This window comes from Triturus cristatus, chromosome 4_1 (assembly GCF_964204655.1).
Source record: "Triturus cristatus chromosome 4_1, aTriCri1.1, whole genome shotgun sequence".
Lineage (NCBI taxonomy): Eukaryota > Metazoa > Chordata > Amphibia > Caudata > Salamandridae > Triturus > Triturus cristatus.
This window is the reverse complement of record NC_140585.1, coordinates 491,352,157-491,376,765: the sequence shown is the minus strand read 5'-3', so window position 1 is coordinate 491,376,765 and position 24,609 is coordinate 491,352,157. Positions and strand designations below refer to the sequence as shown.

The 24,609-nt window shown below is 42.6% G+C and overlaps 1 protein-coding gene across 1 annotated transcript in view; it reads right to left on the bottom strand.

The window, feature by feature from the left end:
* The window catches only part of SLCO1C1 (solute carrier organic anion transporter family member 1C1), a 536,144-nt gene that overhangs the window by 206,170 nt on the left and 305,365 nt on the right, over positions 1-24,609 (bottom strand). The window contains exons 7-8 of the mRNA XM_085652717.1: positions 3,598-3,696; positions 1,948-2,187 (exon numbers count right to left, since the gene is read on the bottom strand). Of these exons, the coding sequence (XP_085508843.1) occupies positions 1,948-2,187; positions 3,598-3,696 (339 nt within the window). The remainder of the gene's footprint in view (positions 1-1,947; positions 2,188-3,597; positions 3,697-24,609) is intronic.

Genomic DNA, 24,609 nt, shown 5'->3' with positions numbered 1-24,609 from the left:
AATGGGCTGAACTTGAACGATCTTTTATTTACCCTTTTATGTTTCAAGAATATATTTTTCTTGCAAGCCACAATCTTTATCCACTCCCATACTTAAACACACATCAAAAATATTGACTCCCATCTCTCTGTTAGGTCCTATGGATTGGACTTCCTTTTCTAGATCCACAATATGGCATGATAATATGCTTTTGATCCATGATAGGCCTTTGTATTGGAAATCCTGGAGGAAAAAAGGTGTAGTGTGGATATATCAACTATACCTACAGGATGACATTATGTCTTTCTCGCATGCTAGTAGACATTTTGGTTTACCTACTTCTTATTCCCTAAGTATCTCCTTCTGAAACAGGCCATCCTCAACGCTTATGCCAAATACACACTACCATATTCTCTCAACGCTCATACTCCTTTTTCAAATAATAACAACCTGCATATTCTCCTGCGTGTCAATCCCAAAGCCTCTGTTATTTATAATTATTTACATACTTCAGGTAAACCATGAGAAAAAAACTAAGGTGGAGATATCATGGGAACATGATTTAGATGTTTGCTGGCCCACGACATTATGGAATAAGATATGGACCAAGATTAGGAAATCCTCTAGAGCAGCAAACACCATACAGACACTTTGTTTTATATACCATAGGCTTTTATTATCCCCGGTCACTCTAAATGTAAGACATGCTGAACTCTCAGACACCTGCTGGACATGTCTTTGTCCTCATGTGGATTTATATAATTTACTTTTTACGTGTCCGCTTTTCCATAGTTTTTGGAAAAAGGTTTGGACTCAAATCAATTACATTTTTAGCTCCAATCGTCCTTTCTCTTCTTCTCACATATTTTTGGGAAGTTTATCCCCTATCTGGATGGAGTCTAAATGTAATATAAAGTTTATAGACTTACTGTTAGCAGTTGCTCTACAGCAAATAACCAAGAATTGGAAGGACTTTACCAAATTATCATATCAAGAATGGTGGTACGCAGTTTGCTATGATCATAGATTGGATACAACTTTTGTTTACCCTATTCACATGGCAACCAAACGTTCAAATTTATGGTTACCTATCACATTGTTTATTGATGCCAGTGCTAAACACTCCCTCTCCCCGAATCCAGTGCAACAAGAAGTCTCTAAGCCTCCTTGATTTTCCTTGAGTTGATATTATAGTAATTGGTTATTCTATATTTTATATTACGATTTATATATGAATTATAACCCTCTTTTCTCTGCACCGTTTACCTTGCATACCCCTGTAATTTTTCCTTTATCTCAAGATAAGTTACCCTGTCTTATACATCTAATATTTTCTGATTCTGAATTTTATTTTAATTTAGGAAATACTTTGTTGTTTTTATTGTCCTTTGTATTGTCATTTAGAGTTTTCTCAATAAACTTATTTTCTGAACTGAAAAATAATTTCTCCTAACTTAATAATACTTAACTCATCTTTCTCACAGTTGTTGCCTGCAATAAATGGGGACTCTGTAGCACTTATTATAAGCTTTGCTTTGCTGTTCTATGACAACATGCAGCATGAGCACCCCTCAGGCCCAGCACTCTGATCCACCTCTGAGCTGATGGAGGATTTCATAGATAACTTGGAATCTCATATTTAGACCTTGTGGGATCTCAGACACAGCTCCTACTAAGATGATTGCCTTTCTGTCTCATAGTCTAACAGGCAAATTTACTACAGCTCTAAGATTATCAGCCTCACAAATGGCCCAAGAGATAAGATCTTCGGAATACTCTGTATCACAGTCCAGCTTCATTTCTGAGACCTTTAGGTTAATTATGTTTAAATAAGGTATTTGAATTACTTTGATGTGATAATCTAATATATGATATTTTCTAGTCTGAAACTCAGATCCAGAGTCAATAAAATTGCGTACATGATTTTAAAATGATCGCTGTTTTTAAATACTTCATTTTCAAACTTGCCTTTTACGTTTATTGCCTCCCTTTGAAGATTCTCTTGTTCGGGCATTTTGCTTCCTTCTTCTTTAGATGCAGCAAGTTCTTGTGTGCTTTTAGTCATTGATTTATCTCCTTGTTTTATCAAACTCCTGGGCAGGAACAAGAATGGAATGGCGGCAAGTAAGCTGATGACCGCGCACAGTAGAAAGCCAATCCACCAAGCACCAACCCAGCGAGAATCTTGTGGAGTTATTGCCACACTTTCTGGAATAAAAAATACAGTTCATGTTGGAGCAAATCTATTGTGGAATTATGATTTAGTGCTGTTCTTATTATGTGGTATCAAAATGTGTAACTATGTGAAAAATAAAGAAAATTACCCTTCCACCAAGCGCAAAGTACATTACCTTGTTGGGGTTGGGCAGGCAGCATGCTACTGAGACAGGTCGAATGCCTGTTTTACTGGTACAACAGCCTTCAACAGAAGAATCAGGCAAATCACGATTCACGCACAAATTCCCTTCTCTTCACTTGATCGTCACTCTACCCAGCTCTCGTATACATCTACCATAGCTCATCTAAGGAAGAAAACACCTCCACTCCTACCCAAAGGGAGTAGTAGCCCACACTAGGTTCCTTGCAGTCCCAGAGTGTATGGAGGGGACCTTATGATGAAACATGTCACCCTTGGGTGAGTGAGGGGTACCGTCCAAACCGAATAGTGCGCCTATATATATGTCTCTTTTTCTTCTTTCTTTTTTCACCCACCACATACATAGTGTGTGTTATAGTATTCACAAGGATGACATGTGCCATACACGAACTGTCCGCAACCTTATTTACAACTTCTGAAATCAGATGTCGCAGCTCGAATATTAGATGTTTGACATGCTCAAACATAATAATTTTGTACAAACTGTTTAATTTCCCTTGGCTCAAATCTAAAAAGTCTCTGACCGTGGGTCAGAAATTGACTCCTGTAGACTAATGATTACATTTGAATTACATGTCTGACTTTTATTGGAATTCAGAAGAAATTCCAGGAGCACTCCTAGATATTTTACTAGTAGACTTGCAGGAGTTCTAACACGTATAACTATTTACACATTTGAAAATGTAACCTGATCAAATTTCTATATGTGTTCATTTTAGTTTAGACAAATGCACACCTGCATTTTGAAACGTTTTCTTGTTTAAAACAGGATAAATAAAAACACTCTCATTAACCTTGAAGGTGTTCTCTATTATTCCAACCCTGAATACGCCCTTACTCCTCCCAATGACAGGAATATATCTATAGGTGTATATTTGGGGTAGATGTCCTGTAAATGGTTTCTGAATACATTTTGGATTTAAGGATGTTCTCTATTTATTAAGGTTTCATCCAGACTAGAATGACCACAAACCTGCTCTTATGAGCTAATTTGAGAATTACACGTCAGTGGCAGAATGCTAAGGCAAAAGCTAACCATACCAGATTCCATCAGTCACGATTTGGATTTTGCTCTTCACATAGGTTCACAAATAGCTCCCCGTGCCTACATTTCCTCTTGTCCTAAACTGAGTGCACATGGAAACATCTGATAAACAATACTGCTCCATTATAATTACTCAACATATATAACTCTGTTGAAAGTGCATTTGAACCAAACTTTATGCTTTTGCATGCCTTACCTAGATCTACGAATCCAATGTCCACATATAATCTGGCACAGAGGGATCCCAACATAAAGCCAAAAAGAGGTCCAAAAATTGCCACCGTATGTACACAAGCTGTAAAGAAAGTTGAGATAAAACATTTAGCTGCTGTTGTTTTGAAGCTACAGAAAGATATACATTTTACCTAAAATAAATGTACTTTTTTTGGTATCACTACTGACAGCTTCAGCAGTCGAAGACAGCATTATATAAAATACTAAATTAAGTGAGCTTTGGGCCAGCCCATTGCTCCTCATGGTTCCAAGTGATCAGATTGGTCCAAAAAGGACAGCAGGTGATTTGGTGTCTGCAAGATGACCTTTTGCGATACGATTTTGCGCATCTGGAGACCATTTGTCAAAGACTTGTTTTAATAAAATCATGAAAATTTAGCAACATGCATTTTACACATGTAATTCAATTTAATTTTCAAATACATTTAATTTTGAAAGAGCAAAGTCGTGAAAGAAACAATTATTTAGTACCAGAATATATATATATATATATATATATATATATATATATATATATATATATATATATATGTATGTGTATATATCTAAATATATATACATATATTTTTTTCACAATAAAAACATAAATTTCAGGGATGTCATAGTTAGATGCACATTTCACTCGCACAAAACCATAGAAATTCGGCCATTATAGTTAGTAGAGCTAACTATAAATTACACCCCACAATGCACTGCTGATGACGTCACATATTACATCACTCATGACATGGTCAGTGACATCACTGATGACATCTCAAATTACATCATTGATGACATCACTGATGACATCATCCAGTGATTGTGTGTTTTTGTAAACTTTAAATATATTTTATATATGTTAATGCCAAGGTGTATTGAAGAATGAGTTGGTATATAAGTGTCTTGGTGGAGAATTTAATAGGTGTGCGACTGACTGTATAAGTTAGTGATTAAATGTCTCTTACTGAATGCATGGGTTAGTGACTAAACTGTGTGAATCTCTGTATCAGTCTCTCAGTTGTTATATAAGCTGCTGCATGGGTTGATGATTAGGTACATGACTGTCTATATGGCTTACTTATTGGTAGCATAAGTATTAGTATGGGTGGCTCAGTGTTTGTGTGTGTAGGTGGGTGGGCAGTGTGTAACTTTCTGCCAACATGTGTGAGTGACTAATTTTCTAGGTGTATGGGTTCAATAGTGCATGTGGAAAAGCTGTTTTGGTGAGTGTCTGTGTGTATCACTGTGTTGGAGAGTGAATGTATATCTCACTGGTATATGTGTGAGTAACCACATATGTGAAAGGCAGTATATGTGAGTGTTGGAGTATATAAATGACTCTATGTGATAGTGAGTAATTGTGAGAGTGGCTGTATAAATGAGTGTGTGCTTGTGTCAGTGATTGTATAAGAGAGTCAGTATATGTTACTATTTGTATGAATAGGTTAGATACTGAATGTATAACTGTATAGGTGAGTAAACGTCAGTGTTGTAGATTCTTTACATGACTAGCTACGTGTGTCAATAACTCTATGGATGAGTGAGGGTGTATGAGTGTTTGTATAGGTGTATGAGTACATAAAATAGTGCTATATTGATGAGTGACTGTATGTATGAGTTACTGTATGGGTGAATGAATTAATGTGTGTGCATAACTAGGAAGTAGTCAGTGGATAGATAGTAACTGCTATTGATTTGTCTATGGTTTAGAAAATGGAAGTCAGAATTTTTAGAGTGGGTGTATCAAAGGTTATATTAGGGTGTGAAGAGGTGCATCAAATTATCACGTGAATGATGTCATCAGTGATGTCATTTGAGATGTCAACAGTGATGTCATCAGTGATGTCACTGACCATGTCATGAGTGATGTAATATGTGACGTCATCAGCAGTGCATTGCGGGGCGCGAGTTATAGTTAGCTCTACTAACTATAACGGCCGAATTTCTATGGTTTTGTATGAGTGAAATGTGCAACTAACTATAACGTCCCAGAAACCTATGGTTTTTTCAGTGAATTTCTAAGGATTTTTTAAATGCTAATTTGTAACTATAACGTCCCTAAAACCTCCTTTTTTTCAGTGAGTTTCAAAGGTTTTTAAAATGATAATTTGTAACTATAACGTCCCTGAAACCTATGGTTTTTTCAGTGAATTTCAAAGGTTTTTTAAATGCTAATTTCTAAATATAATGTTCATTAAACCTATGGTTTTTTCAGTGATTTTAAATTATCATTCCATTTTCAACCTGGTGTAAACAGGCGATATCGCCAGTTTTCCAGCATTAGCTTCTGCAAAAAAAATTGCCACAAATGAGAGCAACAACTAGCGCAAATAATATGCAGAGTAGGCATTCCTGTACCAAAATAACACGAAAACACCACTTCCTGATATTTTCAATGGGCAGCCAACTCTGCGGTACGATCCAAAAACAGACAATAAGCTGCGTTAGCAGTAGGAATGTACCATCTTCCTTTTACTGGTGTAAAGTAGGGCGACTACCTACAGTGTGAAAGGGAGCTCAGCCCAGAATCACATCTGAACACAAACACATGTCATATAGCTACTGATCATGAACCTCCGACACCCAAGAATGCCACAAAACCCACTGCCACCCCCCACAGGACCTCCCCCGGACCACCCCCCCTACTACCACCGCCGCAGCGCACAACAGGACAGTGGACCTTCCAAAAATGGCATGGCCCCTCAGCCACACAATAGCTGAATGTTGCAAGATGTGGCAACCAAGCATGTGTGAGGGACGCAAGTCACCCACAAATAATAATGCCCACAATACCAAGTGTAGCGGTGATGTGCTGGACAGACCTCACTATGCAGAGCACAAAACTCTCCATGTGTACATATACTGCTGGTGCTTGTAGTGTTGTGGACAGTGGACGCAACCATGTTACTTCAGGCAGTGGGGAAGATCTCGGTCATGTACCTGCATTGTCATCCCCTGTAAGCAGAAGCGCAGTGGGCTGGTCCAACATACGCCATTCCAGTGTAGAAGTGTGAATAAATAGGCCGGGACTTTGGGCGTGGTTCACTTGTGTGAAGGCAATGCGTCTGCCAGAGTAGCAGCCCTCACCCTGCCACGTGGCTGCCGCCATGACCGCTGGTCTCCTCGACACTGACCCTCTGCGAACACAGCGGCACAGCTCCGCAGACGTATATCTGTACAGACTACTGCCTTCGATCTACACTGCGGACAGCAGGGATCACAAATCAGATGGAGTGGTGATTGCAGATGACGCAGTCCAGTAGGTAAGACACATTGCTCTCAGTGCGGCCCACCCGGACCACGCATCATCACAGGCTGCGTACACGCTGAGCACCAGAGGTACCACTAACTCAGTGCACCACAAGTCAATGCCACATGGCCTTATTAAGGCAGAATTCATTAGACAAAAGACATTACTACCAGTGCGGCTGCCCGGACCACGCATCATCGAAAAAGTCCAATAGGCAACTAACTACAGCGTCCCTGAAACCTACACAATATCCTTTTAGTATCCTTGCTTCAAGAACTTCTTTTATATCAGTTATAGCTTTACTACAATGACCAAATTCATCTTGTAAGTCCAAATGAACACTGAATGGAAGTCTACACTGTGGACATCAGAGCTCATATTTCAAATTCAGTTTTGATTTCTTAATTGTAGAGTGAACTGTACTCTATGTCCTCCGACTTTGTCAGGAGGAAGTGACAAAAAGCATTCCTCGATGTCTAAGCTGACTACTGCCTTCAATCTACACTTTGGACAGCAGGGCCCACAATTCAGATTAAGTCGCGATTGCAGATATTACAGTCCAGTAGGCAAGAGATATTGCTCCCAGTGCGACCGGACCGCACCACGCATCATCGCTGGCTGCGCACACGCTGAATGCTTCTGATGCCCCTACCTCAGTGCACCACAAGTCATGGACCCTTTATGATAGAATCTTTTGTGTATGATTTCAGATCTGCTGCCCCCACCTCAGTGCACCACAAGTCAGTGACCCTTTATGATAGAATATTTTGTGTGTTATTTCACATCTGGTGCCCCTACCTTAGTGCAGCACAAGTCGTGGACCCTTTATGATTGAATCTCTGTGTGTGATCCAATGATTACTGTTGTACTTGTTGCCAGCCCCAACCATTCCTGAAGGGCTGGCTTACACTCAACTGTGGTAAATAATTTCATTACCGGGACTTAATTTGATACAGAAACATAATAAAATAGCTCAGTAAATAAGAGGCAGAATCCGTGGTATTAGAGGTTCGGAATGGGCTTTATTCCAGTGGTCGATTATAATCGGTTGCTCCAAGTTCCATCACCACGAAGGTTCAGGAAGTGAAGTACATACATTATTGATAATTATTCACTTTTATACAATAGGCATTACAGTGAGGCCAATGCAAGAGGCGTAACAATTGATAGCAAAGATAACATTTCACATACGTAGCTGAAGTAGGCATAACTGGGAGTGATGAAAGAACGTCATCAGATGTGATGTCATAAGAGGGTGGTTACATGAAAGAATTTCGCAATGTCAGCAGAAATACTTGGCAGAGATGCGCGCGCAGCTGCATGACGTGTAATTGACGTGTAACTAGGGGGTGAAGGGGACTTGACATTTAGCTCTACATGTGGCGACAGAAGTCTGGAGGGTCAAGTCAACCTAATCCCAAATCATATCTAACATCCTATGTTTAAAGAACTAAGTTATCCAAAAGAGAGGTCTCTTCGAGTAGAATCTTTTTCTATACTGACTATACTGACTGTTAGTGCGTGTACAAGCGTCTAAGTGTCTACACTAGATGCGAGGGCGGAAATCTTCCATAGTAATAGGGCTATGAATTACTTGCGTAAAGACAGAGAAGCCGAGCCTTTTGCTCGGTAGCTGGAAGAATGTTTACTTAAACTACTAGACAGGAATGCATCGGGCAGGGAACGGAGCAGATAACTTCGAAGGTGAAATACAGTTTTTGGCAGGCAGTAGGCTGATGTCAGGCTTCGTGAGCCGCGCAGAGAATGAGACAAAGTTCATGGTCGCAGATGCAGGCTCAGACTGGAGCTTTCAGAGGCAGAAGGCAAGAAGAGTTCGATGACAGAATCAGGGCCTACTTGCCTGGACTGTAAAATGGCATAAGTGAACCATATAAAGCCGGTGGCCTTTCATACTTAGGAATGGAATATCCGGCCTATTCATGGCGGATCTGACAGAGGACATGTTGACGATGGACGCACATGTGTTTGCGTCTTTATCACTGGAACTGGAGGGAACATACATGTACTTGTAACATGCACATAGAACCGTTGGGGTCCAAGATAGGGGACATAACTGACCAGAAAAATCCATATTTCCACATTCCCTCCTTGTCCCCTACTTGCCCGTCAAGAGATATCAATCTTCATTAATCCATTGATCTGTTCATATAGCATCATTTGTTCTTCTTTCTTCTTCCGGGATCTTGAATGAAAATCTTGATGTGGAATGCACGATGTGGCACACAGACCACAAATCGCTGGTCCACATTGTAGACATAGACAGCAACTGAATAGTATGAGAAGGCCAATACCTAGGAAAGATAGGACCTTCCATCCAAAGGTAGATAATACACTCCAAAACCAACCGGACCAAGTCCAGGTGCCTGGATTCTGGTGTATCTGGCTTACAATCTTATGAAGGCGAGTTATGGCTTTATATACAGATGGCGAATTTTCTGGTATGAAAATGCAACAGCTTGATCCGATGACCCTACAAGCTCCGCCCCTATCGGCCAGGATGACGTCAAGGACAAGACGATTTTGAAGCACAACAATCCGCATAGCAGACTGCTCTTCTGTCAAATTGCCTAAGGCGGAAATAGTTTCGTTCACTACTGCTTCAAGGGTTCTGGTTAATCTACGTATCAGCTTACTATTAGTAACGGTACCTATATAGGGAAAGAGACCTTTATTGAAATCTGTGTATTTTTCCCATGCTGTTTCAGTGTAATCGACTATTGGGAGATCTCTCCTTACTCTATTATATACTAAATGAGTATTTCTGTGATAATCAGGAGGAGCTAGAAAAACAGGTGGCAAAAGGAATCCAATGTAGCAAGTACCATCCCAATCTAGAGGCAAACGTACATATGCCGTCTGACCACAGATGAAATAAGAATGGCGGGAAGCTCTAAATGTAGACTTGCCTTGATCACTAAATTCTACTACAGTGGTGCATGTACTATGGCCCATGTGTATGGAGCCATTCTTTCTTATACATAATTCCCCTTTTACTGGGAATACGGACATGGCGGGCAAGATTGGTGTAGCTTCAGATTCAACGTTCAGGATCATAAGATTAAGTGTAAAATTACCTAATCCATACACTTCATTTTCTAGATCAGTTCCTGTTCTCTGGGGAAGTCCCTCCTTGTTAGGGTGGCAGACTTTAAGCAAAACTAAGTTCAAATTTCCCCATACCCAGTTATCTTGATAAACTGCAGAATTCGAATCTAGAGAATTAATTAAACTAAACCATGCTCCACAGGAGCCGTTGTGTGTGAACGGGTATGGAAAGAGAGGTAGAATTCCTTTATAATTCTGATAGGGAGGGAGTCGGCCACATATCCAACAATTTGTAGCATTGCTAACCTGATGGGAATGATGCAACATACTAATAAACGTGTTATTGCGCAGCGCAAATCTATAAGACAACTCAAGCGGAGGTAATTCACTAAAAGAATGTTCAGCAGTAACATTGTAAACATGTCTAGAAATAGGATAATATATGTGCAACAATATACTTGCAGTAATTATTAAAAGACTTGAGAAAAACAAAATTAATAATGTCACTATGCAATGACTACGCAGTGATTTACAGTACGCCTGTCGTTTCAACATTTTTCGGGTGCTTTCTCTATTCAGGTCCAAGGGATACATGTCAGAGACAATTCAACCGCTTCACCTTGGAGAGGACTTAAACAATCAAATTGCTCGACTGATTGGGCCTGAGCTTTAATTTATAATGTTCGGAATCACTTTTTTCCACAAAAGGAAGTTTTGAATCAATGGGTGAAGTCACACGAGGTGGGGTATTCACATCTGCTGGTAGTCCATGAAATTTCTTGATATGACTTGAATGAATCCAGCATTTCCTGCCCTCGATCTTCACGGCTGTCCTTGTGGTGAGCAACACCAACTGGGGCGTCCTCCACCTAGGTTCCAGCTGAGTCTTTCGATCAAAGTTCCTCACGAGGACCAAGTCTCCCGGAACTATGTCATGGGGTTTCACCTCAGTGTTGTCAGGAAAAGCTGCAGCTACCTGTGAACGACAAGATTGTAGTGCAGACATCAAGGAAGCCAAGTAATCTGTCAGCATATTACAGTCAACATCAGTTATTTTGCGTGGTATAGGCGTCCCCCACATATTTGGTGGTCTGCCGAAGATCACTTCATACGGGGATAGCCCTGTTCGAGAGTGTGCTACCATTCTTGTGTAAAAGAGTGCAACTGGTAATGCTACTACCCAGTCGACACCTTTCTCTCTGCATATTTTGGATAATCTTATTTTCAGAGTCTGATTATGTCTTTCTACGAGACCTGCTGCCTCGGGGTGTCGGACACAGTGGAACTTCCACTGATAGCCTAACAGAAGTGAAACATGTTTCATTAATTCGGATGAGAACGGCTGGCCATTATCTGAGTGAACAACACGTGGTAAACCGTATCGTGGGAAGAATTCTCGAACCAACTGTTTGGCAGTAGTCGGGGCAGTGTAATCTGAAACCGGGTATGCCTCCGTCCAACGGGAAAGAGCACACACAACTACGAGAACATATTTGAATCCTCTACATCGTTCCATCTGGATATAATCCATCTGGAGGACTTCAAAAGGATGATCAGGAGGATGAAATCCACCCTGTTCTACGGGAACGCTTTTTCCTGGGTTGAACTGGCAACAGATCATACAGGTACGAACCTTTTGTTTGGCTGCTGCTCGCAAATGTTTATTGAACCAAATGTGTTGAATGCTGTCTAGCATAGCTTTTTCTCCTAGATGTGCTGGACTATGTATAGTGTTAATAATGACTTGGACCATTGAATCAGGAAGGAACCACACAGATTTTTCCTTCATCATCCATCCTTGATCCGTTTGGATCCCTCCTAATTCGGTCCATTTCTTTATTTCGTCTGGTGTAGCATGTGTCTGTATATCAATTACGTCAAGAGTAGGATCTTTAACCGTCATACAATGTGTTGGCGTCGGGACTATTGTCTTTGTCATGTCGGATGTTTGAGTTTGAGCGGTCTGTTTAGCCGTTCTGTCGGCTAGATCATTGCCTTGAGAAATGATATCAGTAACTTTCGTATGAGCTTTACATTTCATAATTGATATTGCAGTGGGTAGATGTATTGCCTCTAATAAGGCATGAATGAGGGGTCCGTGCTGAATGTGGGCACCGTGGGAAGTTAAATAACCTCTCTCTCGCCACAGCACGCCGAAGTCATGTACGACAACGAATGCATAACGTGAATCAGTGTATATGTTGACTTTTTTATTTGTGGCTTGAATACAGGCTTGTGTCAGAGCGATGAGCTCTGCGGCTTGAGCTGACAAGGTATTTATGCAATTTGTTTCAATGATTTCAGTATCTGTTGTGACTGCGTAAGCGGCCACTAACTCTCCTATACTTGTTCTCATACATGAACCATCTACATACAACGTCAGGTCTGGGTCTGACAATGGGACATCGGTTAAGTCTTGTCTGGGTTTCGTCGTGATTGTAGTAACTTCAATACAGTCATGAGCTAGCGGGTCTGTTCCGATTACAGGTAAAAGTGTGGCAGGATTCAATGTGTTACAGCGTCTGATTTCTATATGTGGCTGAAACAATGTCAGTTCGTACCCTGTAAGTCGCGCTATAGTCAAGTGTTGTGTTTGCGTTCGATTCACAAGAACCTCTACTGCATGTGGTACTTGAACTGTCAATGGATGTCCTAACACTATGGCATCGCTTTGTCTGATTGCTAAAGTTGTCGCTGCCACTGATTTCAGACACGCAGGCAAAGCCTGAGCTACGGGATCTAATGTACTAGAAAAATAAGCACATGGTTTGTGTGCTCCTGCTTGTTCCTGTGTGAGTACTGACAAGGCAGTACCTTCGCGTTCTGTAACAAAGAGTGTAAAATGTTTACTGTAACATGGCATTGCTAAGACCGGTGCTTGACATAAAGCTTTCTTTAGGCTTTCAAAAGCTTGTGTATGTTCCTGAGTCCAAGGGAGAACAGTCGATGTGGCTGCCTCCTGTGTTGTCAACTGAATGAGTGGTTTTGCTAGAAATGCATACTGAGGGATCCACTGCCTACAATATGAAGTGAGGCCTATGAAAGCCCGCACCTCCTTTTGTGTCTTGGGTATTGGCATGTTAGCTATTAACTGAATGCGGTCGGGTGTAAGCTGCCTTCCCTCCTTGGACAGCGAGTGTCCAAGATAAACAACTCGCTGGACACAGAATTGCAGCTTAGAAGGGGACACCTTGTGCCCCTTTTCGGCTAGAAATTGTAAAACTGTCAGTGATGCTTTCTCACATTCGGGTTCGCTTCTCGCGGTGATCAGCAGATCATCGACATATTGAAGCAAAGCAGTGTTAACTGGCATGTGGATACTGTCGAGTTCTCGTTTCAGTGCTTGGCTATAGATGCTGGGGCTTTCTGTAAATCCTTGAGGTGCGCGTGAGAATTTAAAGCTACGTCCATTTAAACTAAATCCGAACAAATATTGGCTTTCCGGATCTATTGGGACGCTGAAAAAGGCATTCTTGAGATCAATTACAGTAAAGAATGTTGCTTCGGAATCAATAGCTGTCAGTAATGACGAGATATCTGGGACCACAGGAAATTGTGGCACAATGCATTTGTTTAATTCGCGCAGATCAATAACCAATCGATATACTGGCGGGGCCTTCGGATCTGTTCGTTTGAGAATCGGAATTATCGGTGAATTACATACATTGGAGTCTGTTTCCACAACCACTCCTTGGGCAATGAGCTCGTCAATGATTTGTAGTAAAGCCACTACAGCATCTGGCGGTAACTTGTATTGTCGCATTCGTGGTAGTACCACTCCTGCCTTTAGTGTGACTCGATATGGTGTAATATTCATGCAACCAACATCAGTAGGGCCTTGTGCCCATAGATGTGTAGGTAAAGTCTGCAATCGGGGATCCATGTCTCTAGACACATAATGACCTTTAAAATCACGTAAAAACAATCTTACTCCTTCCGGAGAACAACATATTATAGCTCCTAGAGCTTTCAGTGTTTTTATTCCTAACAGGTTTTCTGGACATGATTTAGTAAGCAATAAATCTGTAGTTCGGGTCAAAGGTCCTATCGTAAGTGGAAGAGGTTGTGACACTTCATTAACAATAGGTTTTCCTGAAAAACCAAGGGAAATATTCTGTGAGCCTGAGAGGGGTGCCCCTGGAACTTCACTACGTTTTATAGTTGTTCGACTTGCCCCTGTATCGAGTAAAAATTTTCTGTCTTGGCCTAATAATTCACTATGTACATAAGGTCCTTCTTGATCTACAGGGATCTCGATAAGGGGTAAGTCAACTTCCCTCTCTAGGCTGGTTCATGCGTATCGCTGGTAATCAGGATAGTCGTACTGTGCGGTCTGGTACAGTTGTCGTGTCGTGGTTTGTGTGGCAGCAGCAGGCAGCGCTGGTGCAGCTGGCACAAACTGTATAGACTGTGGTGGAGCTGGCATGGACTGTGCATGCTGCGGGGCTCCTTGTTCATTCTGATCCTGTCTAGGTGGCCGTGGTCTTTCTTTTGTATTACCTATGGCGATATTATGTTTCAAAACTGGACAATCGTGTACGTAATGACCTGGCTTTTTACAATAATTGCATGTCCCTTTTATAGGTCCTGTTGAGTCACTGGAATGTGTCGTACCCCTTTTATGTCCTTCAGCTGGAACTGTCTGGGAAACTAGCATTTTCATTTTCGTGTCTTTCATACGTCTATGTTCATGTTCTTGTTCCTCTCTAATTCTATTGTGATGGTACTGTAACATTTGTAACATTTGTGATGGGGTGTTACCTTGCCAGGTACTCTCGAATTTTAATACTCTATTCTTCACTTGAGGCAGGGCATTTTCTACTAATTTTGTTACAAACAGATGTGGGTATGATTCGCTACTTGCTTTTATGCCACTATTTATACCAAAACATTTTTCAAATCGGGCATAGTAATCGCTAGTGTCTTCATCTTGCTTCTGTTTACAGGCTGAAATTGTACCCCAATCTTCCTTTTTCGTAGTCAATAAACGTGGCAGTACCTGTACTAATAAACCTGGTAGTGCTTTAGTTCTATCCCCAAGTCCTGCTCCTGCAGTTCGGGCCTTTTCTTCTGCTTCTAATACTGACCATTCTATCTTTTGGTCGCCTACCTCCCACTCTTTTTCCCTGAGTTTTTCATAAATGCCAGCAGGCATTAATACCTTTAATATTGTCATAATGTCGGGATAGGTATATTCTCCCATGAGTAACATGTCTTTAATTTCTCGGTGAAAACCCGCTGGGTCTTTGTCATGACTGGGTACCACTTTCTTCATTTCTAACAATTCTATTTTCGATATGGGCGTATATACAAATACGCGTTTAAACTCATTGTCCTCGCCTTTTATTGGGTGCACTTCTCGTAAGGGATTCTGTCTATCCATGTAATACGTGGTTCTTTCCTTGATGGGCAATGAGACATGTTCTGAACATACAAAAAGAATATACTGCTTTCTTGATTCTAGAATTTCTTTAATTAATTTAGTACCTGAACCTCTCCATCTATTCATGAGTAATTCAGTCAATATGTCTGGTAAGGGACCAGGATCCGAATGCTGACTCTGATATAGTATAAGGAGTTGTTGAATCATCTAAATCCCAGCTAAACGCTGTTCGTCTGGGGTGAGATTCAAAAATGTGCGTGCTACGGTATCATCACTGTACTTTCCGGGACTGTCAATCCAATGGACAGCTGACCTGGCTAATTCTTGTTCATCCATAGAATCGAGAAAATGATAACCCCTTCGTTCTCGGAGTAATTTGTCAGCGGCTTGAAACGAATGCTCGTTAGACCTTATATGAACTATAGGTGTTTGGAAATTCCTGTTATTATCTGGACATATCGGACGTATCGGGTCAATAAGACATCTATTACTATTACAGGATCTTCCTCTACCTACATAGGCTATGGTGTCTGACTGTCCTGCGGACGGTCCTGATCCTTCTTCCTCGCTTTGTTCGAACTGGTCTACCGTTAATCTTTCTTCGTGTAGGCGTTCTATTTCTTTACGGATCTTTCGGCACATGGCTATTATACAATTTTGCTTATCATGTCTCCCTTCTGATATATTCTGGCTCCATCTGGTAAGAATTTGCATTGCTTCCGGGTCTACCCCCGGTCGGTCTTGATTTCTGATCACACAATTTATAAGGAAACGTAACAGTTCCCCCTGTATCTCCACTTTCTGGTATTCCATAGCTCTGTTAATACTTTCAGAATCTCGCCCTGTTTGGACAAAATGGTATATATTATCTAGATGCGCAGTCATTCCTGGTAACTTCCCTAAATACACCGCGGCTCGTCTGATACGTAATGATGCCATGATCATTTCGTCCTCTTTGCCGGGCACAGGGTCATATCTACAATCTACAAGAAGTTCCTTAAGCGTACGGGCATTTATGAGTTTGGGGGTACGTGAATGTGCTGACTCTTGAAAAGTAAGTTTATTTATTCTAGGTGGCGTAGAAAAAATGCTGGTAGCACCTCCCGTAGCCCCATCTGGGGTATCGGGTGTGAAAGGGTTCGTTGAACGTGATACAGCAACTATAGGTGTGGATACAGCTATAGAAGTAGCTGTAGGAACAGATGCAGAAACAGATGTGCTTGCCGGAACTTGTGTCAGAACTTGTTGCTGTAGAGATACGGGTACTGGATCTTGGCGTTGAACCTCCCTGGCAGGCGGTCTATGTGGGGCGGGATTAGCATACTCGGGAGCTGCGTCATCTAAATATGAGGAAAGAAAAACGTCTTCTGCGGTTCTAGGATGCCCCTTGGGATGTACCTTTATTGGAAATAATGGGGTTGGCAAGTCTTTTGGTATCTCTGGAGTAGCCTTAGGTAATCCTTCGGCCAGAAGGGGATACATACCATTCATAAGGGCATTTCTTTGTCTGTCTACTTGTTCTGATTTCACTCGTGCACCTTCTTCAATTAATAGATTTTCTCGGACTTCATTTGAATTCTCTTTACTCTTCTCTTCCTGTCTACGTGCTTTTTCTGTACGTCTATACGATTCTTTACGCCATAATTCAATGGCGTCTTTCTGTGATTGTCTAGCTTTCTTTTTCCATAACTCTTCCTCTACTTTCACGATGCACTCTGCATCCCAGGTCCCCGCTGCGGGCCACCTCTGACTTTCTGGTAATTCCTTGGTGTAGTCTACCCATAAATCAAGAAATAATATAGCGTCTAAGCCATGTTTATGATACATGAAGTACCCTGGAGTGTCCCTAGGAGGAATAGGAACGGCTTCTTCGAGTACCCCTTTTCTTGTTGTGATCTGTCTTAATTTCGAAAAGAGCGGCATATTGAAAACTGATCTGATACTTGATTCTAAACAAACTTAATACAGTAAACACGATAATGAACAGTCATTCACACCACAATATGCAGAACGTACTTAAAACATTTAACATTTAACATTTACCTGAACAATCAATAATGATGATCTAAGGAAAACTTAATCACTTCAACATAATACTCGACTTTAACTGAATTATTCTGAATTTATATACTTGATATACTAGATATACTGCTAAACAGTACAGATACACTGCTGAAACAGTGCAGACCGGATTTGTGTACCCAAACCCGTCTTGACCGGCACAACCTATGTGCACGTCAGAATGCCTCCCCAGTAATGGTACTCACCGGGTAGCTCGGAAACGGAAGGCCTCGGAAACTGAACTGAACTTGAACCGGACTGGACTCGACTCGAACACTGCGGAGACTGGACTCGACTTGGGACTTCGGAAACTGGTGGGCCTCTGTATACCTCGGATCTTGCTCTCTCAGCTAGGCTCTGGTCGGGATACTTCGCACTTCTCACCGCCTCGTCCGGGTGTTGATCGCAGCCTCAGTCGCCCCCGCTTGACCGGAGGGAGATACAGGAAATCCTGCTGGTACGCGTTATTGTCCGTCCAGCTGTGGCAGGAGACCGGGCCTGCAACGCACCGCCGGCGCGTGAGATGAGAAAGTGTCCCTATTCGGGCGCCATTCATGTGGTAAATAATTTCATTACCGGGACTTAATTTGATACAGAAACATAATAAAATAGCTCAGTAAATAAGAGGCAGAATCCGTGGTATTAGAGGTTCGGAATGGGCTTTATTCCAGTGGTCGATTATAATCGGTTGCTCCAAGTTCCATCACCACGAAGGTTCAGGAAGTGAAGTACATACATTATTGATAATTATTCACTTTTATACAATAGGCATTACAGTGAGGCCAATGCAAGAGGCGTAACAATTGAAAGCAAAGATAACATTTCACATACGTAGCTGAAGTAGGCATAACTGGGAGTGATGAAAGAACGTCATCAGATGTGATGTCATAAGAGGGTGGTTACATGAAAGAATTTCGCAATGTCAGCAGAAATACTTGGCAGAGATGCGCGCGCAGCAGCATGACGTGTAATTGACGTGTAACTAGGGGGTGAAGGGGACTTGACATTTAGCTCTACATGTGGCGACAGAAGTCTGGAGGGTCAAGTCAACCTAATCCCAAATCATATCTAACATCCTATGTTTAAAGAACTAAGTTATCCAAAAGAGAGGTCTCTTCGAGTAGAATCTGTTTCTATACTGACTATACTGACTGTTAGTGCGTGTACAAGCGTCTAAGTGTCTACACTAGATGCGAGGGCGGAAATCTTCCATAGTAATAGGGCTATGAATTACTTGCGTAAAGACAGAGAAGCCGAGCCTTTTGCTCGGTAGCTGGAAGAATGTTTACTTAAACTACTAGACAGGAATGCATCGGGCAGGGAACGGAGCAGATAACTTCGAAGGTGAAATACAGTTTTTGGCAGGCAGTAGGCTGATGTCAGGCTTCGTGAGCCGCGCAGAGAATGAGACAAAGTTCATGGTCGCAGATGCAGGCTCAGACTGGAGCTTTCAGAGGCAGAAGGCAAGAAGAGTTCGATGACAGAATCAGGGCCTACTTGCCTGGACTGTAAAATGGCATAAGTGAACCATATAAAGCCGGTGGCCTTTCATACTTAGGAATGGAATATCCGGCCTATTCATGGCGGATCTGACAGAGGACATGTTGACGATGGACGCACATGTGTTTGCGTCTTTATCACTGGAACTGGAGGGAACATACATGTACTTGTAACATGCACATAGAACCGTTGGGGTCCAAGATAGGGGACATAACTGACCAGAAAAATCCATATTTCCACACAACCCACAAGCATCCAGCACAGACATCACTGGACATGTGACCCTGGTAATAAAAAGGAGTCGAGCGCACGTACCCGTATCAAAGTTCCACTATCTATCTGCGTCTGTGTGTTCATTATGTATGCAACATGCTGCGCCTAGGCCCTACCACATTACATAGTGCTCTGGACAGCGTATGCAACCATCCTACCTTTTACAGTGGGGGAACCTTTAGTTATGTAACTTTGTCTCGGTCATTATACAGGTACGTACGTAGAGACTGCATCATTAGACTACTGCAAAGAGAGTGGATACTGAATTTATAAGTGCGTGAGGATCGTCGGAGTGATAGTATAAGTACAGATGTTGGCACAGCCTAACTCCGACAATGACCTTGTATCTAATTGGCTGCCCTCCATGTGCCAAAAACTGAAACTTCAACTTTCCATGGCCCTGTATTGCTACAGCTGCAACACTCTACTGAATGTGCAATAAACATTCATATCTACACAGATATCTCATGTCCACCATCTTTGTTGTGTGGAACTATGGATGAATAAAGGGTCAGTAATTCCCCGTACCTTCCATGTTGGCCATATTGTGGGACTTGGCTCACTGAGTAACACTTTGGCTTTTGCAACCTGGGTGACGGTAGCACTCCAACGCGGACACCTGCATTGCCACAGCCACTCCCTCACGGCTGGTATATACCCACACCACACCCATCCAGCACAGGCTTCACAGTATACGTGACCCTGCTAATATAAAATACCGGTCGCACAAGCACTACGCCATTTTAGAGTTTAGCGTATAAGGTCTCACTTCTCACTGAGTTAGTAGCACCGCAAGCACTGAGCGGGTGTACAACCTGCGATGATGATAGGTGCACTAGTATGTCCCCTGCCATGGCCATATCAAGACTCAGTACCCAATGTGAGACCTATTACCTTCCAGAACGGAGCTGCATGATGTGGAGGGTGCCGTGACCGCAAAAAGGTGAGTAGTGAGGCCTGGGTGCGCAGCAGCGGGCAGATACCTCTAGGCAGCAGGAATGGATGGGGTGCAGCAGCCTGAATGCAGAAAGGCTGCACAGCGATTTAGGCGTACGCAGTCATATATACCCTGCCATTACCCTTTCTTATTGCATTTTGAACAAGTTTTCCAAGAGCAGGACAGTTTTTACATTTGACCAAATGTCCGTCGCTCCCATATCTGTAGCAAAGTAGTTGAGTATTTCTTTTTTCATACTTTGTACCCTTAAATTTACCATCAAATTTTGACAAACTTTCCTTTCTCTGTTTTTTTATAAAGAGGTAAGGTTTGTTGGGAGCATCAAAGCTTGCAGACACAAGCGTGACATTCCTCTCACAGCTCGTGGCTGCCTCGCGTCGCTTTTGGAATGTTATGTTTTGAATGTGAGAAGGTTGGGAGGTAGAAGTTAACAGGGGTTCAGTAATTCTTGCTTTATACTTGCTGCTTACAAAACATGTTCTGAGGATTAAACCACATCAAGAGAATTACCGTCTCTGTCTTTTCATTCCTGCATACTGGTCTTTCCTACAATTACTAATTCTGTACTATCTTTCAGATGTGGGAGCTTGAGGGTGCACTATGTCCCGGCACGTGGTTGGAGACACACTGGTGACACAAAGGTGAGCTGCGAAGATTTTCTCCAGTGTCACTCTTTCACTCTTTCTCTCTCTCTCTCTCTCTCTCTCTCTCTCTCTCTCTCTCTCTCTCTTCCTCTCTCCTTTGATGGATGCATGACGCACATCTTATCTTGCTTTTTATCTAACAGATTCTGATTCACAAATTGACATCCCCGCCCCCTAACACAACCAGAGCTGAACACGTGTAAAACCTGCTATGTTGCGTGGCCATCCTAGCAATCAACATCCATTTTGAAATGTGAGCTCCATTGACCACGTGTACTGAGGCTGAGGAGGTTCCTTCGGCACATGGTCGACTCTCTTCGACACACGCCATTGGCAGAAGGTGAGCAGAGAGGCTTGCTTGCACAGCAGCGGGCACTCACCTCCGGCCAGTGGGAGTGGATGGGGTGCAGCAGCCTGGATGTGCAGCGGCAGGCGGTCAGCTCTGGATAGAGGGAGTGCATGGGGTGCAGCAGCCTGGGTGCGCAGCGACTGTTATACACCTCTGGGCAGTGCAAGTGTATGGGCTACAGCAGACTGGGGACCATAATATCAAGAGCAGCGATAACATTATCACCACTTTAGCGGCAGGAAACTGCAGCTAAAGCTTCGATAAGTGGCTTGATAATATGCCCTTGAGAATTCCCATAGAAGCCCAGGTTCTGGTGTGAAGGACATCAAACCTGGGCTTCTATGGGAATTCACAAGGGCATATTATCAAGCCCCTTATCGCCGCTTTTGCTGCAGTTTCCTGCTGCTAAAGCGCCGTTCTTGATAATAAGGCCCTGGGTGCGCAGCGGCTGTTAGACACCTCTGGGCATTGGAAGTGGATGGGATGCAGCAGCCTGGGTGCACAGAGCCGAAACGGAGAATTACGCGAGTGCAGTTGTATATAGTCTGCAATTACTAATTCTATCCCAGCTTTCAGATAACTAAACTTGAGGGTGCAGTATGTCCCGGCATGTGGTTGGAGACACACCGGTGACGCAAAGGTGAGCTGCGAAGATTTTCTCCAGTGTCAACACTCCCTCTCCATCTCTTCCTTTCTCTCTCTCTCTCTCACGCTTTATCTCTTTCTCTGTCTCTTCCTCTCTCTCTCATTCTTGCTTTCTCTCACTTCCTCTCTCTCTCTCTTCCTCTCTCTCACACTGTTTGTCTCGTTTCCTCTCTCTCACACTGTCTCCTTCTCTCTTCCTTCTATCTCACTCTTTCTTTCTTTCTTAATATTTCTCTCTTCCGCTCTCTCACTCTTTGTCTCTCTCTCTTCCTCTCTCTCACTCCTTCTCCATTTCTCTTCCTTCCTTTCTCTTCCTCTCTCTCACACTGTTTCACTCTTTCTCTCTTCCTCTCTCTCACTCTTTCTCTCTCTCTCTCTCTTTTCTTTCTCTCTCTGTCTTCCTCTCTCTCTTTCTCTCTCTCTCTCTTCTCTCTCACACTGTTTCTCGCTTTCTCTCTTCCTTGCATCTCTCTCTTTCTCTCTCTCACTCTTTCACTCTCTGTCTTCCTCTTTCTTTCTGTCTTCCTCTCTCTCTCTCGCTTTGTCTTTCGCTCTTTCTCTTCCTCCCTCTCTCACTCTTTTTCTCTCTTCCTCTCTCTCACGCTGTTTCTCTCTTTCGATTTTCCTTGTATCTCACTCTTCCTCTCTTTCTCTCTCCTTTGCTGGACGCATAACGCACCATCTTATTTGTCTTTTTGTCTTGCAGGCTATGATTCACAAATTGTCGAGGGATGACACGTCATGGCTGTATATAGTTTTATTTGTTGATGTTTTCTTTTAATAAAATATTTTACACACATAGTTTTATATGTTGTTGTTTTGTTTTATTAAAATGTTTATATGTAAATCCATACATGACTAAGTTTCTTATTTGTCCAACCTCACAAGCATCTTTTTTATTTAAACTGCAACACCAGCCGATTTGTTAGGCTCCACATTTAAAAACTTTCCTGTCACATTTGTTTGTGGGGGGTGAGCGGGGATGGCGGACAAGCAGCTGCTGCTGGGGGATGTCAGAGTACTGTTGCGTGTCCGACCTGCATCATCATTGCCTCCATTGCATCTCTTCTCAGAGACCTGCAAACCGGCGGCCTGGCTCGTAAAATTGCGGGCCCGAGAAGTCGCACCGGAAGAGCTGCGAGACCACCAGTGGTTCGCAGAGGGAGACTTGCGAGCCCAAGAAGGTTGTTGACGGTATGCTAGTGATGTGGGAAGAGGGTGCGTTACCTGCTGATGTGGGGAGAGGCAGCGTGAAAGGGGTATCTCTCAAAAACAGAGCTCTGGTATGTTTTCAGAAATGCCTCGGACATATGCCAGCTGGCGGACTGAATCACAAAATGGCTTTTCAATGCTCATATAGTAAGACTTATGAACAGTTCGTACCCAGGCTCGCAGAGGGACAACTGCGGCCCGTCTGCTGGACTCACAGAGGCAGAACTACAAGCCGTCCGCTCCCAAAGGAACAGCAGTGTAGTAGCTCAGAGAGGTACAGGCACAGCAGCGTACTAGCTCGCAAAGGTAGACAGCTGCGAGCCGACGGACTGGCTTCTAAAGGCATACCTCCAAAGTGGTGATGTGGGGCACAGGGAGCGTCAAAGGGTGGAAGTCATGCTGCCTGGCGCTCACCTGTTTGTCCTTTATTGTTAATAAATCTTAAACCTTCACTGTGTCCAAATCATCATTACACAGACTATATTAAATTGCCCCCAGAACCTTCCTGGTTTCAAGTGTTAGCAGCCAATCAGAGGACACTTCCTGCTTTGAAGAGTTAGCAGCCAATCAGAGGCAGGCTCGGGCTCGGGAGTAAGGCACCGACCAGATATATATATATATTTTTTCCCTTTAATATCTCAAAAACTACTGAAAGGGTTTACACGATTTCAACAAAACCGCGCTTTCTGGACCAAGACCTTTCTCCCTGCCAAATTTGACATAATTCCATTCAGCAGTTTGACCTGTAGCCTTGTCTAATGTTTCCTATGGAAAATTCTCCTACCCAACACCTCCAAAACTGAATTCCTTCTCATATCTCCGCCTAATCACACTCCAAGAAAGATCGCTGGATGAAACTCCTCACAGACTGCAACTGCTCTCCTCATATTATTGACTCCGCCAAATCTCTCACAATCACCCTAGACACGCACCTGAACACGAAGACTCATGTCAGTAAGGTATGCATGAGTGTTAAGCACCAGATGACTATACTTAGGAATCACAAACCATTCCTGACACAAGATGACCTCATGCAGGTGGTTCAAGCGCTGGCGTTGCCAATGCTAGACTATGACAGTGCTACGCTCTGTGGCCTCCCCAAATATACCTTGGCATGACTAAGGGCTTCCTTGAAAGCCGCAGCCAGACTGATTACAGGTACAAAGAGAAATTCTCACATTTCCCCATCCCTAAAATCCCTAAATTGGTTGCCATTTGAAGCAAGAATACAACTAAAGATTGCCTGCATGACTCACAAAGCCCTCCATCTCAATAGCCCCCGTTATCTGGTGAACAAGCTCGAACTATCAGGAGGGAGCAGACCATCAAGAAGTGCAAACTCTTTCTTCTTGAAACCACAGATTTTCCTGCAAAAAAAGAATGAAGCACAGAGCTTTCTCAGGTTCCGCCCCAAAGATTTGGATCTCTCACCTACTGGAAGTCCACAGAATCTCTTCTTTCAAAAAGGAAGTGAAAATAATCCTTATGAACAAGTTGTTGCCTTAAATGACCATGGCTTGTCTGTCTCACTCACTGCCCTTGGATTAACTTCTATATGAGTCTATCACTTGTGAAGCCCAGAGATATTCGGTTATACTATCATAAGTTATGTTTGTTCTTCACCAAACACGCTTTTATATTATCTATATCTATA